Raw genomic sequence first — 21,025 nt, 5'->3', positions numbered from 1 at the left:
TTGGGGAGGGGGCAAGTAAGCACCACTTGAAATAATCACACGACGCAGCAGACACACAGCATTTGAATGGCAAAGCCTATTAAAATGGGGGAGTTTATGCCTGGAGCCATGGAGGCTGGCTGACAGGGGGGGGGCTTGGAAAGCTCTTTTCATTCCTAGTTTTCTCACTGCAGCATAGGAGCCAACTCCTGGGGGCTAAGGTCCCTTTGATCCCCCCAAATTGGGGGGACCGCAGGGCTTACCTGGGTCCCCCCCCCCAAATTTTAAGCAAGTTGGCACTTCTGCCTTGCAGAAAGAGCTTTTTATTTATTTTTGGTAATAATTTTCATCGAATTTTCTGTTTTACAGTTTCAAATAAACATTTTACAAACTTTAAAATATCCAGTGACTTCCCTTCTCCTTCCATGGTTCCATTTCACGTATCATACATGCCTGCATATTTTACTACAACCCTTCAAATCAATTTCCCACTTTTACATCCATCAAAAATTATTTACTCTGACGAATTTATCTTAATGCTGCCAGCGTTTTCAGCTGTATGTGCAGAAAGAGCTTTTTAAGCCCTCGGGTCTCTGGAGGCTCTCTTGAGATCTCTCATGTGACCCCTTCTGGCAGTTCTTTCGCCCTCTTTCTATTGATTCGCTATATTTTTCAACGGAACATGCAAGGCTGCGATCGCATAAGTAAACTGCGCACCAGGTTTCGGGACTCCTGTATGGAGGTGGCAGAGCCGTCACCTCAGGGCAGCACATTTTCAATGTGCTTTTGCGCCACAATTCTTTGCGAGAAAGTGCGCCGGTCAAATCGATCTTCATATAATCCCACCGCTGGTTTTTGCTCGATGCCACAGCCCCGCCGGTGAAATCGTGAATTATCTCCCGAATTAACTGCACGTGAAATTGGATAGACAGAATGGCTCAGCCCACCTTTTGTAGAAAAGATTTATTAATGGACTATGAAATATTAACAGAAAAGACAACAAGAAGAGCAAGAAAGTTGCTCGACAGGCTCTATGAAACAACAAATCCCTGAAGCATGATTTATACCCATGGGACTTCACACTCCTTTCACTTCAATCAAATCCTCCACTGGGGGGGCGAGGTGTGTGTGTGTGTGTGTGTGTGTGTGTGTGTGTGTGTGTGACATTTCCTGAATATGTATTAGAGAACTCAGGGACGGTCATCTCACGTAGGTCTATTCATGTGGGAGATTCAAACCACCAAGAACCAGTTGTCCGTGTGGTAGAATCAGCTGGGGCCTGAGAATCCTGCCTTTCTTTTTTGAAACTCAAGTAGCTAGCCCTCATGCTTTGTCAGATAACTTTGAAAACAAGTAGGCAGTGCGCAGGTCTGGTGTTTAGAGGATGGAGCTGTGTTGCTCCACATGTCTACAAAACCCATTTTATTGATCTATAACAGTTCTCCTGGCACAGTGGTGAAGACCTGTGCCCCCCCCCCATGCTGCTGTGCTAGAACTCCCACCTGGAGACCCCAGATTCAGCCGCCCCTGCTCTGACCATAAAACCCTCTCACCCATCATTAAAAAACCACGACTCTCCCTTTGGCATCTCAAAGGAGCAAAATGAAACATTATCTGGTGTGATAGGGATTTTGAGATCTTAGATATATGGTAATGTTCATAAGTGTACCAACCAAGCACGTACATAGATCAGAACAGGAAGACCGACCTGAAACCATTTTGATTCCCAAACTGACCAAATGTTTTCCCTGCAAGGAGGCGGGGGGTCAGGGAGCCTTCCCATTGTCTCAGGAATAGAGTAATCAGCATTTTAATGGGTGACAGACTATCAGGAAAGGCAATCAGATAACCTGGCAAACAGGAAAAACAACATTCAAATTTTAGACCGCCTTTTCTGGGGGGGTGGTCTTAGGTTACACCCCTTCTGTGATGTATGTATGATGTTTCTGGGGGTGGTCTTGATCTACAGGGTGGCAATTTCAAAAGTCTATATAAGGGCTTGTGTGCCATTGTTCTGGGTTCCTCCTCCCTCTTTCGTGTGGTGAGCGAGGACCCTGTTGCAACAGATCAATAAAGATCAGGCTTACTAGCTGCTTTGCGTCTCAATATTCTCTGGTTGGCCTCTGTTATTTTCTCCTACCAGTAGGGAACCCACTTAAGGACTCTATATGGGCTCTTGGATACCCCATAAGGGGAAAGGGCAATTTTGTTTACAACACTGGGTACAGGGTAGAAGATTCATCCTGAATCTTTGGCTGTGTTTGAAGCAGGTCTTAGAAACCTTTGGCCTGGAGGCAGGAGAAACTCACCTTCGTGGACCCTCCCCCAAAAGATTGTCTTTCCTTTAGCACCAGAGTTTCATTTTCTGAGCCATTTTCATGCACCAGACTATTTTGGCCTGGAGGGGCCCGACCTTTATCTAAGCCCACCCCATGGGCCAGCTTTGGTGTCAGGTGATTTATAGGTGGGGGAGGGGGTCACATCCATGGACCCATGGTGGGTCGGGGGGGTATGTCTGCTTAGCCACTGGATTCTGCACGGTACATGGATGGGCGAAACAGCACCCAGCAGGATTGAACTCCACTCCCACCCTCCCCATCAGCAGACATCTGCCAGTGGCACCAGCTGACTGTCAGCTGCCTGTGGTTTGGCCTGGCGGGTCTGGGGAAATGGCCTCATGCGGAAAATTGGGCCCCCTGGCAGAAGTCTGGCAGAAGGTTAAAATGAATTCGGGAGAGGGGTGGGGAATTCTTAGCACAGCCACATGACGACGGAGCGTGCCCAGGGGGTTCAGAATGCTGCGCTGTTTTCTGGGGATGGAACCAGCAGTGGTGTAGTGGTTAAGAGCGGTGGACTCGTAATCTGGCGAACCGGGTTCGCTTCCCCGCTCCTCCACATGTCGTCAAAACATGACGTCTGATCTCCCTGGAGACCTATAGATGTAATGTTGGACTGCTTTGCCTCTTCCATTTGACAAATGTTTTGTGTCACTCGGAAGGCTGTAATTCTGTATTGATTTGCTATGGATGTTTGTAAGGGACCCCTGACCATTAGGTCCAGTCGTGGCCGACTCTGGGGTTGCAGCACTCATCTCGCTTTATTGGCCGAGGGAGCCGGCGTACAGCTTCCGGGTCATGTGGCCAGTATGACTAAACCACTTCTGGCGAACCAGAATGCCGTTTACATTCCCGCCAGAGTGGTACCTATTTATCTACTTGCACTTTGACGTGCTTTCAAACTGCTAGGTTGGCAGGAGTTGGGACTGAGCAACGGGAGCTCACCCCGTCGTGGGAATTCGAACCGCCAACCTTCTGATTGGCAAGCCCTAGGCTCTGTGGTTTAACATCCCATGGATGTTTGTATGTGATGCCAATAAAAGGTTTGATGATGATGATGACATGCAGCTGCTGGGTGACCTTGGGCCAGTCACACTTCTCTGAAGTCTCTCAGCCCCACTCACCTCACAGAGTGTGTGTTGTGGGGGAGGAAGGGAAAAGGAGATTGTTCGCCATTTTGAGACTCCTTAAGGGGAGTGAAAGGCGGGGTATCAAGTCCAAACTCTTCCTCTTCTTCACCAGGGGGAGGGGGAACAGAATAGCATCTCCTTGAAAAGAGCATGGCTGGCTGGCTTTCCGAACAGCAGCATGCCAGGCTGCAGATCCCATTTTGTTCCCATTTTTATATGAAAAATGTGAGAATTTGGCTTTGCCATTGGGGTCAACAATGGGGGCGAATGCACTGTGAGCGGAACTACGTTGCAGATATTTAGAATAATGAGTGCTTTTTTGTCATTTTGGCTACACCAGATGTACATGGTTTGGTGGAGTTGCTAGGAAGTCAGTCGGGGCATGAATGGGCAGCCATTCCATCAGACGGCTTCAGCAGAAGAGACAGGAAGCAGGACTCATTTCATTGGCTTCCCTGGAGGCCCACCTCTGTCAGGCATCTCCTGCCCCTGAACTGCACTCAACTGGTCATTGTAGGAACCACTGTTTAAGAATAGGTGCCTGAGTTTGTTTCCTCTTCCCTCCCCTGCCCTTGCCCCTTGTGTGTCGTGTTATTGCTGTTGTTTTCTAGATTGTAAACCTGTGGGCAGGAATTGGCTTGTTTTGCCTGATTGTATATAAGACACTCTGCAAGCCTTTTTGGCTGAAGAGCAGGGTACAAGTGGTCTAAATAAATGAAATAATAAACGAATTTGAGGATACAAATACTGCTTTGGAAGCAGCACTGCCTGATTGCTTCTGTGCCGTCTGCAACATGCATAGTTGCAATCAGATTATTGCTATTTTAAAAACTAAGCCTACAGAGTTCTGTCTGCTCCAGCCTATTAAAAATCTGTCCTACACTTTCAATGTTTGGCTCAAGGGAGCATGAACAACAGAGTTTATTCCACAGTTCCTGTATTTTCATTACTGAAGGATAGATTGATGCAGGAAAGTTTAATTTTGAAGACTTGGCCTTGAAGCTTGCACGGGTGACTATGGGCAAATGTTTATGGGATGGCCTTTGCAATTTATTTCATGAGGATGAATGACAGAATTGTATTGATATGATGCATAACTCCTTTTTTTTGGAACCACCGAAAATTTAGAAGCCCTGGGAAGATCAGATTGTAGTTGGAAAACCCACTCTGCAATATCCGACCTCCTCCTTGCCTCTGTGAGCAGACCAACAGATGCGTATATTCTGCAGCTCAGACTAGAATCGTCTCCTTTTCAGTCATTGAAGAAGGTTTTGTGAAGCTCCTGCGGGCAATAGTTGAATGGACAGTGTCCTCACTCAGCGCATTGGCCAGCCTGGACAGGACAGTCACCTTAAACTTTTTGAAATCTTGGCCCATGAAGACATAAAGAACAGGGTTCATGCAACTGTTGGAAACAGCAATGGCCGTGACAATTGGTATTCCATTCTCAAGGACGGCTTTGCTGAGAAACTGGTGTTGGGTTTCCATGAGGTTGAGCACATGGTATGGGCACCAACAGAAGAAAAAAGTCATTATAATGGCAATGATGATTCTCAAGGGCTTTTTGGACTTGGCGAGGCGGTTTCTTTTCAGACGGACAATAATGATAACGTAACACACTGTGATGACAGTCATTGGTACTATGAAACCAGCCAGGAATCGCAGAATGGTGACTGTCTTATGCCTCTTTTCATCTAGATGGTGGTGAGCTGAAAGGCTGGACAAAGAGTAGTTGTTAAAACAAATGACACGATCTTGATGTGCTGCTGTGTCCCGAAAAACAAGGGCAGGAGAACTCAACAGAAAGCCAAGAACCCAGATGAGGGCACACAGCAACCAAGCAATCTTAGGATTCCGGTGGTTTTGAGACCAGACTGGAAAAGCCACCGAGATGCAGCGATCGATGCTGATCATGGTCAACAAGAACACACTGGTGTACATATTGAGAACAAGAAGGAAGGTGTTGACCTTACACATCCCTTTGCCAAAGACCCAGTGGTAGCCCATGGCAGTGTAGGCAATGTTCAAGGGCAGGAAAACATTGAAGAGGAAGTCGGCCACAGCCAAATTCAGGAACCAGATGGCGTTGACCGACTTCTTCATCTTGAGCGTGATGACGGAAATGACCAAGCCGTTGCCCAGGAGGCCCAGGATGCAAGTGACCGTGAAGATTAGGAGAGCAAGGATTCGAGTGATGAATGTAAAGTCTTGGGCTGATTCCTTCGTCCGGTGGCTTTCATCAGTGGTGACGTAGTAGTCGTCATTGTAGTAGCGGCTTGCTTCATCATAGTAGTCCGTAAAATTATCAGGTAGATCCATGACCTGTTGGAACACAGATTGGTGAAAAAGTTAACTTTGTGCAACTTGCAGGGCAGACTCCAAAAGAGAGGAGCAGAGACAGCTGGAGCCCCCTAAATTTGGCCCTGGCGGTAGACTCCTGGAATGATTGGGGAGAGGAAGGAGCCCTATTCAAGCATGCTACTTGTGTGTGGTGCCTTTATGCAAGTGGGGATGAGCTCTCTAAGGTCTAACAGCCATGCCACTATGCCCACCACTCTGCATAGGTTGGAGGGCGAAGTTTGGCTTGCCCTGATCACCAGTATGTTGCCTGCATAGGTGAACATGATGCTTGAACAGGTTTAAAGACTGCAGCTGTAGACAAGAGAGGCTAACTGACAAAGGAGAGGGAGAGTTGCAATAAGGGCTGGCTCAAGACATTTTGCTACCCGAGGCAAAGGACAAGATAGGACAAGAGATACACGGTGAAATGCTTCATGGGAGATATTTGTAAGAGGAGCGTCATGTGTTGATTGGCTAAGGGTGGAGTGCGACAGCTGGAACAGGTTGTGGGGAAAGAGTGAGCGGGGTTTTAGGAGGAGAAGGAAAAGGGTGGCTGTTGTGGGTCCTGAGGATTAGGGGATAGGATTAGCATTAGGGTTTGCATTAGGAATAGCATTTTAATTATATGTTAAAATACAAAGTATTCAAACACAGGTATTAGAAACAAATCACATAAGAAGCTGCTGTATTCAGCTTTTACTTGAGAAATAAAGTTTTGCTGTTCCAAGCACGTCTCATATTTGGCCAAGCTATCAAGAGATAATGGAGTTTTTATGGTGGCAACAGAGCACCAGTAATTAGGAAATGGCTTGATGCTTTCAAAGGCCAGAACTGGGAGCCTTCTATTTATTTATTGTCCGATCTTCACCCTAAGATCCCAGGTTGGGTTACAGAATTAAAACACAATATTAAAAACCAATTAAAACAACCTGCAGTCGTAAAAATAAAGCAGGTCCTAAAAATATATGCCTCAAAATAATTTTGCAAAAGGAAGTAAGAGTTACAGAGAAGGTATACCAGTTTTACTGCGTATAAGACAGGAAGATATAAGACTGCATATATCCAATGAAGATTCCAAGCCCTACATTACTGGAATTCCTTCCACCAGATTGTAATTTTCAAGCTGCACACAATCAGCTCTCTCACTCTTGTTATCAGTGGTTGTGAAACTTTGAGTTCATTGGAAGTGTATTTGGAGTTTTCCCATGGAAATATATAAACATGTGAATCTACCTTTTACTGAGTTAGACCACTGTTCTGTCTAATACAACACTGACCACACTGAATGGCTTACAGCTCCCCCGAGTTTCAGGCAATAACCTTTCTGAGTCTTCCTGCATACAATTCTATGTTTGTATGAGTCGTGTCCGTTGATGCTGAGAATTGAACCTCAGACAATACAAAACAGACGCTCAGTCTATAATAAATCAGGGCAGTCAAGACACCTTTCTCACCACTGCAGATTTCTCTTTGCAATGCACAGAGGAGTGTTGGGAGTGTTCTAGATAAAGGACATGATACGGAAGGGGGGGGCATGTCTTCTTCTTCACCTTCTTCTTCGCTACAATATATCCTTTTATTTCCAATTGCCAATGTCAAAAGGGACTAAAATCTATAAAATTCATAGAAAACCAACGTGCCAATTTGCTCAATTTCTCTAGGACTCCATGACACCTCCCCTGTCCTCCATAATCCCTCAAGCAAGGTGTCAAGACCCTAATCCTGTCAAATCGCTCTGCCAAGCCCTTCCTCCGGGCGATGCCAGGTGACAGACTATGCATACATGGACCATTGTCTTCTCAGGATGTGCTTATCTGCGCATATCTCCAGCTCTGCATATTCCCCCCTCCCTCCTCCATATGTTAATCCGGTGTAACCCAACCTCTTCCTAATGTATTCGTGATGTAATCTGTGTAACCCAACCTCTTCTTAATGTATTCATGATGTAACTGGGATGTATTTTGCACTGTATTCTGGGACATGGAGGGAAATTTCAAAAGTTCATGTCACCCCTTTCTCGCTGTTCAATCTCGCCTTGAACCTGTTGCGCAATAAACTTGGATCTTCTGCAGTTTGCTCCTGTCTCCGGCTGAGCTCATTTTCTTCCGCAGGGACCCGCGGACTTAGTCCGACGAGCTGGGTGGCAGAGTAGCCTCGCACTCAGATTTTACCGTAACAGACATAAGGAGATTAGTGTGGCTCTTCCTTTGCCCTGGAGTGGTTTACAATTCAGATGATGATAACTAATAGCATCATTTGCAATATTCAGAACTGATGTCGAAGACAATAGAGATGCGTATATGAAGTGATAGTGCAGCCTGACCCAAAACCCAACAGCGTGGCTGGGAAAGTGAGTCAGGATAAAGCATTCTAATTTACAGCACTTTTCCTTTTGTCTCCGGCCGAATTCTGGGCTGAGACCAGTGAAGTTTTTTTCAGATGCAGAGGCGCAGTTCTCCAGGGCCACAGGGGGTTATTGACCCCTCACTTAATTAAGTCCTACTGAGTTTGAGGGCCCCAGTGCCAGCTTTACAGTGCCATCCTATTTGTGCTTACTCAGAAACAAGCCCCGCTATAATTTTCTGTGTTTCTGAGCAGCTGTCCTTTTTAATGGACTCATTAGAGCAGTGGTGTCCAAACTTTTTTCAAAGAGGGCCAGATTTGATGAAGTGAAGGGCCGTGAGGGCCAACTAAAGGGCTGTTGAGCTTTTTTAAGGACTGAGCTTTTTTTATGATTTTACCCCAAAGTTATTGAACGTTGTTTTTTTTAGGGTTGAAGTTGTTGAGGTTTTTAACTGACCAGCAGGCTGGATTAGACTCCCAAAACATGCCTACATTAGAGGGTGTCTGGAAGTGAAGCTGTGAAGAAAGTGTTGGGAAGCTGCCGGGGAGATGGGGGCATCAAGCAGGCCCCCAGCTGGCTCCAGCCACCGGCCGGCAGCTGGGCGAACTCTGGTTCCCAGAACAGCATCAATCAGCGACACGAGCCTCCGAAACGTTCAGAAGCTGTGCACACTCTTATCAGCAGAGCGAAGAAATCCTCACAACGGAAGTGGCAGACAGAGACATGTGTAGGCATTATTTACAGGAATTTATTCAGCATAGTTCAGGAACAAAGGAAAAACATGTTTACTTCCCTTCGTGTCCAGCAAAACAGCAGTATAGCAAAAGCAACATACAAACGAATGTTCCCAGCAAGCCTGTGCTGGAAGTAAACAGGCATGTGACACACAACAGTCATGCCTGTTCCTTTATTTATTTATTTATTTACGGCTATTAGCCCATAAACATGCCTGTTCCTTTTAAGGTGGAACGGAACTATATCCTAACATCCTCCCCCTTTCTGTGTAAACCGTAGTACCTGTGGTTCAACCCAATTGCAACCTCTGTACATAAACCTTAAGTTGCTCTCTGGTAACAACTTTACACAACAGATCTGCAGGAATTTCGTTTCCTGGCATGTAGGACACCTGAATGAATCCTTTCTGAATACACTCTCTTGCACGATGTAACTTTATCTGCAAGTATTTGGTTCTTTGCTTGCAACTTTCTGAGTTCAGCAAAGCCAAACAGGATCTATTGTCTTGATACACCTGTATAGGACATTTCACAGAAACCTTGATGCCCTGAAACAGTTGCATCAACCATTCACAATCCATGAGTGAAAATGACAGAGCATTGAGTTCTGCTTCACAGGAACTTAGGCTTATTGTCGTCTGCTTTTTGCACAGCCAGTCAAAGGTGTTGCCGTGGTTTATGGTCCTATCACCTCCCCCATCCCGCAATTTTGCAGTTGCAGGCAATGTCAGGTCAAAGCCCAAGAAGACACACACACACACACACACACACACACACACGCCTACATGGCAAGGCAGGCAGGCTGACTGTGGTGTCTCTGCCTTGTCAGAGTTCGCAGAGTTCTTCTCTCACCCACAAGGCTGCCTCAGCACATTTGCTAAACCACCAGACAGTGTGTCCCAAATTAGAAGCCTCCAACTTCCTGACTCAGCTGCTGCCCACCATGTTAGCAGCAGCGAGAAAACAAGCAGGCAGCGAGAATGCCCGTGTCACAGGGCCAGGGAATAACTCCAACAGGGTTTTCGTAAGGGAAAGTCCTCTTGTTTTACAGCGGAGCAGCACAAAACAGGCTATTGAAGCAGCATTTTCAGTCTGTGTGCCAAAGGGGGCCTTTTTGTCTCCGACATTTCAGTGCCAATGAAAAAGACAAAGCACTTGGTTGCCTGTGAATTGTAATTACAGGTAGGTAGCCGTGTTGGTCTGCCGTAGTCGAAACAAAATTAAAAAAATTCCTTCCAGTGGCACCTTAGAGACCAACTAAGTTTGTTCCTGGTATGAGCTTTCGTGTGCATGCACACTTCTTCAGATATCTGCAGAAGATATCAGATATGGTATCTGAAGAAGTGTGCATGCACACGAAAGCTCATACCAGGAACAAACTTAATTGGTCTCTAAGGTGCTACTGGAAAGGAAATTTTTTTTTTGTGAATTGTAAGGCAGAAAGCATCCATTGCACAAATGGACCGATCTTCTCCTCCACCCCTACTTCTTAATAATCTACTCCATGATTTGTAATCGCCCATGATTTGTAGTAGGGTTGGGTTGCATTTTAATGCATACCTAATTCACACATCCCTAAACAACACGAGAAGGGGAACTACAGCTATCCTTTAACATCCACACATAGAATCATAGAATTGTGGGGTTGGAAGGGACCCTGAGGACCATCTTAGCCTACTCCCTGCAAGCAGGGAAATGTTGGACCAAGTCACCCAGTGAACTTCATGGCTGAGCAGGGATTTGGACACTGCCTCCCCCCAGGTCCTACTTAGTTCAGTGGGTGGCACTGTGGTCTAAACTACTGAGACTCTTGGGCTTGCCAATCAGAAGGTCGGTGGTTTGAATCCCCACAACAGAGGGAGCTCCCGTTGCTCTGCCCCAGCTCCTGCCAACCTAGCAGTTCGAAAGCACACTAGTGCAAGTAGATAAATAGGTACCGCTGCGGTGGGAAGGTAAATGACGTTTCTGTGCACTCTGGTTTCCATCACGGTTATTCGTTGCGCCAGAAGCAGTTTAGTCATGCTGGCCGCATGGCTCAGAAAGCTGTCTGTGGACAAACATCGGCTCCCTTGGCATGAAAGAGAGATGAGCGCCACAACCCCATATAGTGGTACCTCGGGTTACAGACGCTTCAGGTTACAGACTCTCAGGTTAAGAACGTTGCTTCAGGATGAGAACAGAAATCACGTGGTGGCGACACAGCAGCAGCGGGAGGCCCCATTAGCTGAAGTGGTACTTCAGGTTAAGAACAGTTTCAGGTTCAGAACAGACCTCCGGAACAAATTAACTTCTTAACCAGAGGTACCACTGTAGTTGCCTTTGACTGGACTTAAGTGTCCAGGGGTCCTTTACCTTTACCTTTTACTTAGTTCAGCATTCTAACCACATCAACACACAGGCATCTCCCTCCCAAAGTCAAACTTCATCATATCCAAGGCTGGCCAACTTACCTTGGCACCTGAGAGTAAAATTCCACTAATAATAAATTAAACAACTGACAATTTGCAGTTCTTCCATCACGCCCCTCTCTGCTTTCTGGTGGGGCTGGCCTTCCCCCCATCCTTCCCAAGCTAGATGGAGGACCTTTTCCTTAACTAGTTAAAGCACAAGCCTGTCTCAACCGGTCCCTTCTGCATCTGCAATCCGGCCACTTTCCGGAGTGGGGAGGGATGGGGTGCAGTGACATTGTGTTGGGGGTGCCAGGGGGGCCATTGCCCTGGGCGCATATAAGGGGGCGTAAACCAGGTGCCATCCACAGAGATCCAGCCCATGTGCACCCGCCCATCAGTGGCGAGGGCTGGGGAACGTGAAGGATGCTCTTCAACTTCCATGCCCCACCCCTGCCACGGCCTGAGCCACCCCACACCCCGGGCACTGGCAGACAGTGCTATGCCCCTGATGGGGTGGAAGCAGAAAGGTACCAACATCAGAACCCGAAAGCAACAAGCCGGAATAAACACGCAAAGAAACTTTGTCATTGGAGTTTGGCTGCGAGGCAGTCCGGACATGTAATTAACGGCAATCGCAAGCAGATGTGGAAAGAACATCTGTCGGGAGGTCTCACACTCCCACTGGCTGGCCTGAATTCCTGATGCTGCTCATAAAGCCCAGCAGCCAACAGAGTGGTTCCTTTCCCAAAGTCAGAGCTGGCTGTGTTCCTTCCTGGACAGAACTTGATGCACCCTTTCCTCTTCGCAGCCAGCTGCGTTCAGACTTTCTGCCGTCAAATGCTTCATACTTAGACATTAAAGCATGGAGATAGCACGTCTCCAGCAGTTACATCACCTTCCGTACTGAATGAGCCTTTGTATTTCTTTTGGCCCTCGTGGAAGAATCCATAACATTATACAGATCTCTGGTGTGGCTGCCTTGGGAACACTGTGTACAGCTCTGGTTGCCTCACCTCAGAAAGAGTGAAGCAGAGTTGGAGAAAGTTCAGGAAAGGGCTACCAAAATGATCAAAACCACCCAGTCCAACATTCTGTTCTCGCAGCTAGCCTTCTCTATTTATAGTCTCTCATATATATGAGCTGCGGAGCTAAAGAAGGCCAACTTTCATAGGTGAGCTTCAAATAAACAGGAAATGTCGCAATTGACTACAGGCCTATAATTTAGCTCAATTACGGGGTTATGGGGTGGGGGTGGGGAATCCATTAGTCAGAAGAAACTGAAAGGTCTTTTAAGGCATCAGGCAGGGCCCATTTTGCTGGCTACATCTCATCCTTGGGAAGATGAAGTAGGCCTGAAGTTTGAATTCCCCACGCCCAATGCCAGAAGGGATGAGATCCTTACATGGACGGAAAGAGGGAAGTGGCAAAAAGTACAAAGCGTTATAGGAATTCAAATATACAGTGGTACCTCGGGTTACAGACGATTCAGGTTATGTGTTTTCGGGTTGTGCACCACACCGAACCCGGAAGTCCCGGAACGGGTTACTTCCAGGTTTCGGCGCTCTACCCAGTCCGAGGCAGCAATGCTTCTGAAAATACCAGTTGCTGGAAAACACAGGAGGGGAGAGTCCTCTTGAGATCGAATCCTGCTTATGGGTTTCCCATAAAGGGCATCTGGTGGGCCACTGTGAGAACAGGATCCTGGACTAGATGGGCAATTGGCCTGATCCACCAGGGTCTTCTTAACGTCCTTATGAGTTGCAGTCCATTTGGACTTCAAACACCTGTTGATTCTATTCTCCATTTCACCCCAACGCCTTGAGAAAGACCTACAATACAGTGGACATCCGGGTTGTGAATGTGATCTGTACAGGATCCACGTTCACAACCTGCAGCGTTAGCAACCCGCAGTGGCGCATCTGCAAAGCGTGATTTAGCACCTCTGCGCATGTGCGAACGCTGAAACCCAGAAGTAACCTGTTCCAGTACTTCCTGGTTTCGGCAGTCCGCAACCCGAAAAAATGCAATCTGAAGCGTCTGTAACCCGAGGTATGACTGTACAGCCATTTTCCTTCAGCTTCAAATACAGTGTGTTATGTACTGAGTTGAATAGGATCCAAACTGTAGCAGTCTGATTGGTCCTAGAACAATAGGATCCAAAAGGCAGCAGTCTGATTGGTCCTAGAACAATAGGATTCAGAATGCAGCAGTCTGATTGGTCCTAGAACAATGCAGCAGTATGATTGGTTGGCAGGAACCACCCAATCCTGCTCCAGATAGAAGTGAATCCACAACCTGATTGGCTTACAGTAGAATTCCAGAATTAGCCAATCATGTGCAGCCCATTGTGTAAATAATGTATATAAAGCAGATACTGTGAGGGGACATCATTCATTCCTCCTCACCACTATGAGCTGAATAAAGAGCATGAAATCACTTTGCGACTCTGAGTATATTTCACTGGCGACGAGGATGGGATCCCGCTGAGCTGACTGCCACACACAGCACCGCAGCACCGCCAACTGCCGCACCGCTGCCTCGCACCGTGTATCCAGGCTTCAGCTCCGGGGCACAAGGAACTCAGAATGGCAGCCAACAGCAGCTCCTCGCCATTCAACCCAGCATCTGGAGACTGGGAAGCGTACGCCTCCCGTTTCACCTTCCTCCTAGAAGCCAAAGGGGTCATCGACGAAGAAGACGCCAAGAAGAGGGCGATATTCTTCAGCGTCTGCGGAGAGGAGACGTTTGAAATCGCCCGGGCTCTCCTTGCGCCTGAAGACGTCGCTACTGTTCCATACAAAACAATAATGGAACAGCTGAAGGGGCACTTTTCGCCGCAGCCCTCAGTGGTGGCTCGTCGAAATGCCTTCTACGCAAAGCGGCAAGCCCCTGGGGAAACCATAACTGGGTTTGTGACCTCTCTCCGCCAAGCCGCCCGGTTCTGCAACTTCTCAGAGCTGGAGAACATGCTTCGTGACCGCCTCGTCGGTGGCCTGAAGGATGAGAAGCTGCAACAGCGCCTCTACGCTAAGAAGGACCTAACGTTCCAGGTCGCTCTGGAGGAGGCCCTGGCAACAGAAGCTGCCGAGAGGTCGACCCAAGAGGCACGGCCGAGCCTGCCATCCCAACCGAGGGTCCACCATGAAGACCTCACCGACGACTCAGGATCCGACAGGGAGGAGGTGCACCGAGTACAGCAGCGCACTCAAGCAGCGCACAGACCACAGCTGCCTCGACGAGAAGGAGGGAACTGCGCAAGCTGCGGGGAGAGTCACGAGAGGAGGACCTGCCGTTTCCGCAACGCAGAGTGCAGGCAGTGCAGAAAATCGGGACACATCGCCCGGGTGTGTCGGGCTCGGCCCACCCGACACCAGGCATCAGATGACCAATCCAAGAGCCCCAGGTCCCGGGGCCCAACGCACCAAGGCAACTCGACGGAGCTCACGGACTTCCAGGTATACCAGTTGCCCCACCCCAACGTAGAGAAAATTTATGTAGAGGTACAGATAGAGGGGGCCCCATGCCGCATGGAGCTTGACACGGGTTCAACTCTATCCATAATCTCGGCAAGGACCTTAAGGAAACTGTGTCCCACTGGGGGTCCCAAACTCAGGCCGGCCCCATTCACCCTCCGGGACTTCCAGAAACGTAAGGTCCCCACAATGGGGGTGGGGACCTTCAGGGTGCAATACCGAGGGCGGACGCGGCAACTGGACTTGCTTGTGGTCAAGGGCCCCTACATTAGCTTACTGGGATTGGCATGGTTTGGACCACTGGGGCTAGCTGTCACCGGGGTGAACCACACTAACTTACAAGTGGACGTGGACGCCATATGCAAGGAATTTCCAGGGGTTTTCGATGGGAAATTGGGACAGTATACGGGCCCCCCCATTGCGCTACAGCTTGACCCCGCAGTACGACCGGTCAGGCTCAAGGCCCGCCGGGTCCCGTTCGCCTTGAAACCCCGTATAGACGAGGAATTGGACCGACTCGTAGAGCAAGGAGTGCTGGAGCCGGTGCCTAATGCTCCCTGGGAAACCCCAATCGTCACACCCGTCAAGCCTAATGGTTCGGTCCGCATCTGCGCAGACTACAAATGTACCATAAACAAGGCCCTCACGGCCCACGCATACCCAGTGCCAGTGGTCAGCCATGTCCTTGCCACCCTGGCTGGGTCGAAAATTTTTGGCAAGCTGGACTTGGCCCAAGCATATCAACAGCTGCCAGTAGATGAGGCCACAGCAGAGGCACAGACGATTGTGACGCACAGAGGAGCGTTCAGGGTAAAGCGGCTGCAATTCGGTGTCAGCGTGGCACCAGGCATATTCCAGAATATAATGGACTCTCTCCTTAAAGGGATTCCTGGCGTCACCCCCTTCTTCGATGATGTGTTGATTGCCGGCCCCACACCAGAGGAGTTTGAGGACCGCCTCCGCACCGTTCTGCACCGTTTCCAGACGGCGGGTCTCAAGGTGAAGCGGGAAAAATGTCTACTAGGAGTGCCTCAGGTGGACTTTCTGGGATTTATGGTGGACGCAGAAGGGGTCCACCCGACTGGGGACAAGGTACGGGCCATTTGTGATGCCCCAGCGCCCAAGAGCAAGACTGAACTTCAGGCCTTCTTGGGACTATTGAACTTTTACCATTCCTTCCTTCCCCACAAGGCGGCGGTAGCGGAGCCCCTACACAGACTCCTGGACAAGCGGGCCCCTTGGGTGTGGGGCCAGCGCCAGGAGGCCGCATTCCAGGCAGTCAAGGACTTGCTTGTCTCAAACTCGGTCTTGGCACACTTCGACGAGAGGCTGCCGGTGGTGCTAGCATGCGACGCCTCACCCTATGGCATTGGAGCTGTCCTGGGGCACCAACTCCCGGATGGAAGAGAGGTACCGGTGGCGTACTTTTCCCAGACACTCAACACAACCGAGCGGAACTACTCGCAAATCGACAAGGAGGGTCTGGCAATCGTAAAGGGAGTAAAAAAATTCCATGATTTCTTGTACGGGCGGCCCTTCACCGTGGTGACTGACCACAAGCCGTTGCTTGGCTTGTTTGCCCCCGAAAAGCAGACCCCCCAAGTGCTGTCTCCTCGCGTCCTCAGGTGGTCAATTTTCCTTGCCAGCTACCAGTATGCACTGATTCACCGACCTGGGAAGGCGATGGGCCATGCGGACGCCCTCAGCAGGCTACCACTACCGGAAACAGGCCCTGACCCAGCACCTGCACAAGAGGTTATGAGCCTGGAGCTGCTTCCCGACCGCCCCATTCAGGCACAAGAAGTTGCACACCATTCCAAGAAAGATAGGGTCATCTCCCGGGTCCTGGACTGGGTGTGGAGGGGATGGCCCAGCAGCAGCCCCGGGCCAGAATTCGCCGGCTACACAACCCGCAAACATGAACTGTCGGCCCACAAGGGGTGCCTGTTATGGGGAAGCAGAGTCGTTGTTCCCCAGCCCCTCTGCAAAAGGGTCCTCACAGCCCTACACGAGACACATCCAGGGGTAGTAAGAATGAAGGCCCTTGCCAGGAGTTATGTGTGGTGGCCGGGGATCGATGGAGAGATAGAGGCCTGGGTCAAACACTGCCAGGCCTGCCAAGAATCCCGCCCAGATCCCCCAAGGGCCCCAGTCCAGTCCTGGGAGTCCGCCCGAGCACCATGGTCACGCCTGCATGTGGATTTCGCTGGCCCCTTTCAGGGGAAAACATTCTTCATAGTGGTGGACTCCTACACCAAATGGCTGGAAGTCGCACTGGTACCGTCCACTTCCACGTCCGCAGCCATCCGGGTACTACGCAGGCTGTTTGCAACCCACGGGCTCCCTGACACTCTCGTCTCAGACAACGGGACTGCATTTACGTCAGGAGAATTCCAAACCTTCACAGCGCAGAACGCCATCCGCCACATCCGTTCGGCGCCGTTCCACCCTGCCACCAATGGCCAAGCAGAACGCATGGTGCGGACCACCAAGGACACCCTTCGCCGCATGACGCAAGGGGACTGGGAGTACCGCCTTGCCACATTCCTTCTAGCACAGCACAGCACCCCCAGCTCAACGACTGGCCGGAGCCCCGCTGAACTACTAATGGGTCGGCGCCTTGCAATCAGATTGGACCGCCTTCACCCCGATAGAGCTCAGGATGAGGTAGTGGTGGGGGAAGGCAGGAACCCCCGGACCTTCGAGGCCCAGGACCCAGTGTACGCAAAGAATTTTGGGGCAGGCCCAGCATGGGTACCCGCCACAATCACCAGGGTCACTGGCCCCGTGTCGTACGAGGTGCTAACGGATGGGGGGCAATGCTGGCGCCGCCACTGCGACCAGATACGGCGACGATTCCCGGGAGAAAACCAGGAGGAGGACAGGTCAGAGGAGTCCCAAGGGAACAGCGGGGCAGTGAGGCCCATAGAGCAGGAGGGGCCAGCAGGAGAGGCAGAATCAGTAAATACAGAGAGGACCCGTGAGGCCGAAAGGACACCGGAACCAGAACCACGACTGAGCGAGCCGGTTGCACCAGACCAAACAGCCGCATCACAGCCAGCATCCTTGGAACACGAGCCAGAACCCGGAGCCCGGACCAGGGAACACCCCAGGCCACAACGCACACGTAGGCCGCCGGCATACCTTGAGGACTATGAATGCGACCTCCCGGGCAGGACTGGAACTTAGAGGGGAGGGGTGTTATGTACTGAGTTGAATAGGATCCAAACTGTAGCAGTCTGATTGGTCCTAGAACAATAGGATCCAAAAGGCAGCAGTCTGATTGGTCCTAGAACAATAGGATTCAGAATGCAGCAGTCTGATTGGTCCTAGAACAATGCAGCAGTATGATTGGTTGGCAGGAACCACCCAATCCTGCTCCAGATAGAAGTGAATCCACAACCTGATTGGCTTACAGTAGAATTCCAGAATTAGCCAATCATGTGCAGCCCATTGTGTAAATAATGTATATAAAGCAGATACTGTGAGGGGACATCATTCATTCCTCCTCACCACTATGAGCTGAATAAAGAGCATGAAATCACTTTGCGACTCTGAGTATATTTCACAGTGGTACCTCAGGATGCGAACGGGATCCATTCCGGAGCCCCATTCACATCCTGAAGCGAACGCAACCCGCAACTGCACATCTGTGGGTCGTGATTTGCCGCTTCCGCGCATGCGCGTGACATCATTTTGACCGTCTGCGCATGCACGAGCAGCGAAACCCGGAAGTAACGCATTCTGTTACTTCCGGGTCGCTGTGGGGCACAACCCGAAGGCGCTCAACAACTTCAACCCGAGGTATGACTGTAGATGACATGTGAGCACCAGTCCTTCCTGGCAGTGGGAAAGACACAATCATGTCTCGAGCGACAAAACAACAAAATAAAATTGCACGAGATGTGGTAGAAGCAGGAGGCCAATGTGATTGCAACGGCCTCATGTGATGTTCCCCAAATAAACAGCTGAAGACGTCCATTTCTGTTAACTTCCTCCCATCAAGCCATCCTACTGCTCATTTTCCACCTGGCAAGCTATACTTGTCCCTCCCTGCCTCCATCAAGGACTCCATTCTCATTCCGAAAAGATATTGTTGCCTGTCAGTCCAACCTCTGAGTGGCAAGAGACTCCCAAGGCTTCCTGCACTTACTCAGGGTTCAGTTTCCTTGGGATGAAGGTCCACGGAGACAGTGGTGTCTTCAGGATATACCTTCTACCTCCACAGATACAGGATCCAAAGAATCGGGAGGGACTCAGGGCATCATCCAAACAGACCCCCACCCACCCACAACAATATTTGGAAGGGCCTGGCATTCAGATAGCTGAGAAGACTGCCCAAAATATAACCTGTTTCTTAGACGCAAACCTAAAACCGTGCTTGGTGAGCAGTCGAAGAGATGCTTAAGACTAATCCAGATTTGCTATCACCAAATTCTGAGGCAAAATAATGCTCACTGAATTTGAGGGTTTTCATATCAAGCCTAGCACAAGTCTCTTGATCAAAGGCCTTCTGATTGACTGCAATGTTTTCACCACCGCAATGGCTTAAAATTCAGAGCCAATCTACCCTTGATGCAAAACAAAGTGGTAGACCAAACCGCAGAATTCTGGACCGCTCAGCTTTAGGTTAAAACTGGAGAGGGCACATTTTTAATGTTCCCTGCATGGAGAAATCTAGCACAGCAGGGAGAAAGGTTTCATGCGTCCCTCTCCCTGACTTGCTACTTTATATACTGAAGTGAGATGGTTGGTGTGTGTGCGTGTTTTAAAAAATAAATCTCATGAGGAGCATCTGAATATATGAGTCACCACTTGAGAAGCGCATAATTCGGAGGACTGCTCATTCTATCTCTCTACAGACAGACCAACCAAAATGGCAAGGACCCACTGCCCCAGATCCTCTATCTGACCCCAACCATGGACCAGTATGTTTCTCCCATTCTTCCTTCCATCCCAATTTCCCATTTGGTACCAGCAATCTGTCACAGCTCTCTAAGCCCTAGAGTCTGTTTATCTTTCAAGATACAATACAGACTTCTCTGTTTGTTTTCCAAAGTCATTACTTTCCAGAATGGAGATAAGGATGTGTGCAGAGTTTGGGAGAGGGGGAGGCTTTTGTGAACTTAGCATCGCTGGCTCTGCTCAAAAGATATCTGGAACAGAGGGGGAAGAAAAGAAAAACAGGACCAGAATCCAGGGTTCTGAGGTCAAGATGAGACTTTACTGTAATGACATGGCAACACCCTGACCACTGCAGCCTATTATTATTATTATTATTATTATTATTATTATTATTATTAGCCACCCATCTGACTGGGTTGCCCCAACCACTCTGGGTGGCTCCCAACAAAATATTAAAGCCCATGTGCTAGTAAACTTGAGGCTGGATTACTGCAGTGCTTTCTACGTTGGGCTGCCCTTGGGCCCCATTTGGAAGTTCCAGCTGGTGTAGAATATAGGTGCCAGATTGCTACTCAATAACACAGGACATTCTTAATGCCTCTGTACTGGCTGCCCATCTACTACAGAGCTAGGTTTGAGTTCCTTGTACAGTGGTACCTTGGTTTTCAAATGTAATCTGTTCTGGAAGGCCATTCGACTTCTGAAACATTCAAAAACCAAGGTGCGTCTTCCGATTGGTGCAGGCGCCCTGGAAACAATAGCCGACAGCCACATCGGGCATTTGGCTTCCAAAAAACGTTCAAAAACCGGAACACTTACTTCCAGGTTTTTGGCATTTGGGAGCCAAAATGTTTGAGTACCAAGGCGTTCGAGAACCAAGGTTCCACTGTATTAATTTATGAAGCCCTGAACAACTTAGGTCCAGGGTACCCTAAGGATATCCTGAACCCTTCTATCCCAGCTTTGCTCGCTAAAATCACTTTGGGAGTGTTGCTGGTGGTTCCCCAAGTCTTGTTAAAAGGTGACATGAAATAAGTTTATCAAATTAAGCCTGGCATGGAGAGGTTTCCCTTCCTCTCTCACTACAACTTTTGGACATCCAATGAACTGAATGATTCCAGATAGATGAAAGAGATTTCCAACCGTTTCCCAGTCCCGATTTAGCAGCCCTCAGTAGCAAGCAACTGGCCGGGAGTGGCAATTTCCTCCTCAATAAATATCCAAGCCGGCCGTTAATTAAAACCTTTCGATGCTGATCTCATCAGCCCAGCTCAGCACTCCCTGCAGACGGCTCATACATTTTAATGGGAGGTGTCTGCCACTCTGCGTTTGTTCAGAGAGAGAAGTGGACTCCATGAAATCTTTGGGCTGCAAAGCATGGGAAGGTGGATTCT

The 21,025-nt window shown here is 49.2% G+C and overlaps 1 protein-coding gene across 3 annotated transcripts in view; it reads right to left on the bottom strand.

Annotated features, from left to right (window-relative positions):
* Positions 1–927: 927 nt before the first annotated feature.
* Positions 928–21,025, bottom strand: part of CMKLR1 (chemerin chemokine-like receptor 1) — a 40,728-nt gene continuing 20,630 nt past the window's right edge. For all 3 annotated transcript variants that reach the window (XM_081017509.1, XM_081017510.1, XM_081017508.1), the window contains exon 2: positions 928–5,767. In XM_081017509.1, coding sequence (XP_080873635.1) covers positions 4,676–5,764 — 1,089 coding nt within the window. In that variant the 5' untranslated portion in view covers positions 5,765–5,767 and the 3' untranslated portion in view covers positions 928–4,675. The remainder of the gene's footprint in view (positions 5,768–21,025) is intronic.

Source organism: Podarcis pityusensis, assembly GCF_964106645.2.
Source record: "Podarcis pityusensis genome assembly, chromosome: 8".
In the NCBI taxonomy this organism is placed as follows: domain Eukaryota; kingdom Metazoa; phylum Chordata; class Lepidosauria; order Squamata; family Lacertidae; genus Podarcis; species Podarcis pityusensis.
Note: the sequence above shows the minus strand (reverse complement) of the source record. Positions and strands in the feature narration are given on the sequence as shown.